This window comes from Limulus polyphemus, unplaced genomic scaffold (genome assembly GCF_000517525.1).
Source record: "Limulus polyphemus unplaced genomic scaffold, Limulus_polyphemus-2.1.2 Scaffold7795, whole genome shotgun sequence".
NCBI classification, from domain to species: Eukaryota; Metazoa; Arthropoda; class Merostomata; order Xiphosura; family Limulidae; genus Limulus; species Limulus polyphemus.
Window position 1 is genome coordinate 35,329 of NW_013673405.1, and position 3,784 is coordinate 39,112.

Sequence of the window (3,784 nt, forward strand, 5' to 3'; positions counted from 1 at the left end):
TTGTGTCCCTACTGCCACCAGCTGGCCCTGTCATGAAATACTATTGTAGTTAATTAGACACATATATTTTATAATACATTGTTGGCTGCTACATCCCACACTTGAACATAGCCTTTGTGTCCCTACTGCCACCAGCTGGCCCTGTCATGAAATACTATTGTAGTTAATTAGACACGTATATTTTATAATACATTGTTGGCTGCTACATCCCACACTTGAACATAGCCTTTATGTGTCCCTACTGGCCCTGTCATAAAATACTATTGTAGTTAATTAGACACGTATATTTTATAATACATTGTTGGCTGCTACATCCCACACTTGAACATAGCCTTTATGTGTTCCTACTGCCACCAGCTGGCCCTGTCATGAAATACTATTGTAGTTAATTAGACACATATATTTTATAATACATTGTTGGCTGCTACATCCCACACTTGAACATAGCCTTTATGTGTTCCTACTACCACCAGCTGGCCCTGTCATAAAATACTATTGTAGTTAATTAGACACATATATTTTATAATACATTGTTGGCTGCTACATCCCACACTTGAACATAGCCTTTATGTGTTCCTACTGCCACTAGCTGGCCCTGTCATAAAATACTATTGTAGTTAATTAGACACATATATATTTTAGAATATAAACGTATTGCTCCATCACTTTGTGTGTTTTTTTCTGGTACTACCCCCTCATTATCTTTTAATTATGCTAAATTCAACAACTGTTACAATCATGGTATAACATGAAAATGGTCTGTTCACAACACTGATGTCACTACTTTATATCTGGATGCATTTAATATGTACTGTTTAAGAGTGACACAACTGTTGTGTGCACATATTAAAACGAGTTGTTTCTGGCATTACAGAACACTCGACCTTGTGCCGATGACGAAAACTCACTATTTGCCATTTTACAATTTTAAAGCGTTTTTTTGCAGATTTTGAAAGACAAATAGCATCTCTGTATGAAATGCTTTCAATCAGTATATCAAACTGTTGAGTTTATAATAATAACAATATGTTGCAAATCCAAAGCACATATAATACTCAATCATGATCTAAAACCAAACGATTTTAAAATGATGTCGAACAACAACCCTAAAGGAAATCAAGACATGTCCAGGTGAGAACAAGGAAGATTCTATATTTTGTGTTCCATTTTCTCATGATTATTTCTATTTAGAAATATCTCATGCATAAAAACATTTACTTATGAAACAACTTTATTCTTTACTTATTCAAAATCTTTAGATAATAATGAAAACAAAAGAGCACCAGCCTCCACAACTGTCCATGTTATTTCTTCTAAAGACAACTTACTCTTTCGGCCCAGGATACAGACGTCACCGAGTCACCATCAGGAGACAGGTCACACAGCCTCGTCACCTGGGATGTGCACGCACTCCACAGATAAACACACGTCCCTAAGCCTACACTGAGAACGTTCGTTGAAGACCAGTCAACTAGGTTTAGGTAGAAGTCATCCTGAAGTTCGGGAGCATCAAGGACTTTAAAAGGAATTTTTGAGATCTTTCTTGCTGCCTAGAATGAGCAGAAAAAAAGAACATTGTTAAAACAGATGACCAAGTAACCTACTATGTAATAAAGCTCGTTAAACCATTTTACTAATAATGTAAATATACATTGTTTTGAAGTTGCCCGTTCCTTAACAAAAGCTCCAACACGTTATAGAGAGTCTCATGTTACAATAACAATGTAATATTAAAACAATGAAGATGAATGTAGAACAAGTCGATCATCAACCGAAACAAGATATTATTTAGTTAAAGATCTTGAACCTAGAAGACTAATTATGTATGTACACGGAGTAGAAAGGAAGGCAGTAAGTCGTGAAATGGTTTCTGTTGAGTGTCCGTAAATGATGAAAGAATGACAGTTAGGTGTTATTTCATACGTCTCCCAATGAGATCATAATGGAAGTATTACTAATTCTGCCATGATCCCTGTTAAAAGTTCGAAGAACGGAGTTAATAAAAAGAAGGTTAAATCATAACCTTTCTCGGTGACCTTAACAACTTCTGACTTTTGCTACTGACTGGAGATACGGAGTATGGTGAAGAGGATCCACTGTGTGAGTTGCTTCGCTTCACCCGGTACTGTAAATAACAAGATAAATATTTCAAACTTCATTTATTAATCAGACCCATTACTGCCATGACCATCAGGAGTTTTCCTTCCATTTTATTTGTGATTTCAGATGATTTTCTGTTGGATTCCACAGAAAACCTACAACGTGCTGCATGGCATACTGTACAAGTTTACCCCCCAGGGTATAATAGTTCCCCAGGACATGGTGTAATGGGTATTTTACAACTGGAATGATGTTGATACTTTACAACGTTGTTACAGCTGTAAATTACATGCTCTGGGGCACTGTTATACCCCAGTGTCCCGTAAGCTCACATTGTATGCCCTGTGGCATGTCGTAGTTTTTACGTGGAACTAGAGAGAAAATTTAAAAAAAAACTCTCTCAAGGTTTAGCATATAAATACTCTCTGTTTTTAAAAATAAATTTCTGTCTTTCTTATTTAACTGGAAGTTACAGCAGACTTAAAATAAATATCCTTATTGGAATTCAGAAAATATTAATTTTTTACTAGATCCTCAGTTTTAAAAGGTCACTAAATATTGTGGTTTTAATCTAACCAGTATATGTAAAACACAAGTTAATGGTAACCTAGTTTTAGTTCCAATATAAGCCAATCACACTAATCAACATTTCATTAAATACCCAAACTTTTCATGTAGTCACGATACTACACTAGTTTATTATCATGTTTACGGCCTATCTAACTCATTGCTGGTTTCCAATTGTCTGACGTTGCATTATTTCAAGGTAACCCGAAATAAAACACACGTACATAAAAGTCTGAACGTTATAACAATATTACAAATGCTAAAAGTAAAACTCACAAACCTTGTACATTTTCTTTGAGTTTAAAAAACACAACAGGTTTATTATAAAACTGATTCTTTGTAATGTTTGTTTTTAGATAGCCAATAAACATTTTACTCAATTCAACAAACCTGAAAAAGATTTTTCCTATCGGCTGACAAGGATGCTTTTCTTTCTTCCGATTGTTCCTATAGTAAATACCAATTTTCTAAGTTGATTGTCTCTTCATTTCAAATTACACGGCTAAAATACTATTTTGTTTTTTCAATTGGGCCTGCCAAAAATTTAACTTTGTGAATCTGCTTTGTTCTTTAATCTCGTGTCCAGAAAATGAAAAGATTTTTTAAGATCAAGTTATTAGCAGGTATCTTTTATAACTTTCAGTTTTTACTAAAATATTATTTCCTTAGGTATTTATAGCTTAAAAACATTTGGTGTATATTCATCTTAAATCTGTAAATAATTTAAGTTAACAAATACAAGAAAAAAAAAGAACTTGGATAAATGATAATAAACAATAAATTAACACGTCTAGGTGAAAACTTTTTGTAATTTATTTTCTTCGATGTTCTGCTCAAAACGTCACAGAAAATAAACTACAAAGTTTTCATTTAGAAGTGTCAATTTATTGTTTATTATCATTTATCAATATTCATGATTATTTTGTGAAAATACATAAATCAGAAAATTTAACACAGATCATTTTTATACAAGTAGCTAGAGTTGAGTACAATTAGTGGAACTCTATACAAGTAGCTAGAGTTGAGTACAATTAGTGGAACTCTATACAAGTAGCTAGAGTTGAGTACAATTAGTGGAACTCTATACAAGTAGCTAGAGTTGAGTACAATTAGTGGA

At 33.5% G+C, this 3,784-nt stretch overlaps 1 protein-coding gene across 1 annotated transcript in view; it reads right to left on the minus strand.

Annotated features, from left to right (window-relative positions):
* Window positions 1-3,114, minus strand: part of LOC106474872 (fizzy-related protein homolog) — a gene marked incomplete at its 5' end in the record, with an annotated part of 7,005 nt that extends 3,891 nt beyond the window's left edge. The window contains 4 exons of the mRNA XM_022403151.1: window positions 298-363; window positions 1,329-1,550; window positions 2,024-2,125; window positions 3,058-3,114. Coding sequence (XP_022258859.1) covers window positions 298-363; window positions 1,329-1,550; window positions 2,024-2,125; window positions 3,058-3,114 — 447 coding nt within the window. The remainder of the gene's footprint in view (window positions 1-297; window positions 364-1,328; window positions 1,551-2,023; window positions 2,126-3,057) is intronic.
* Between the last annotated feature and the right edge of the window lie 670 nt (window positions 3,115-3,784).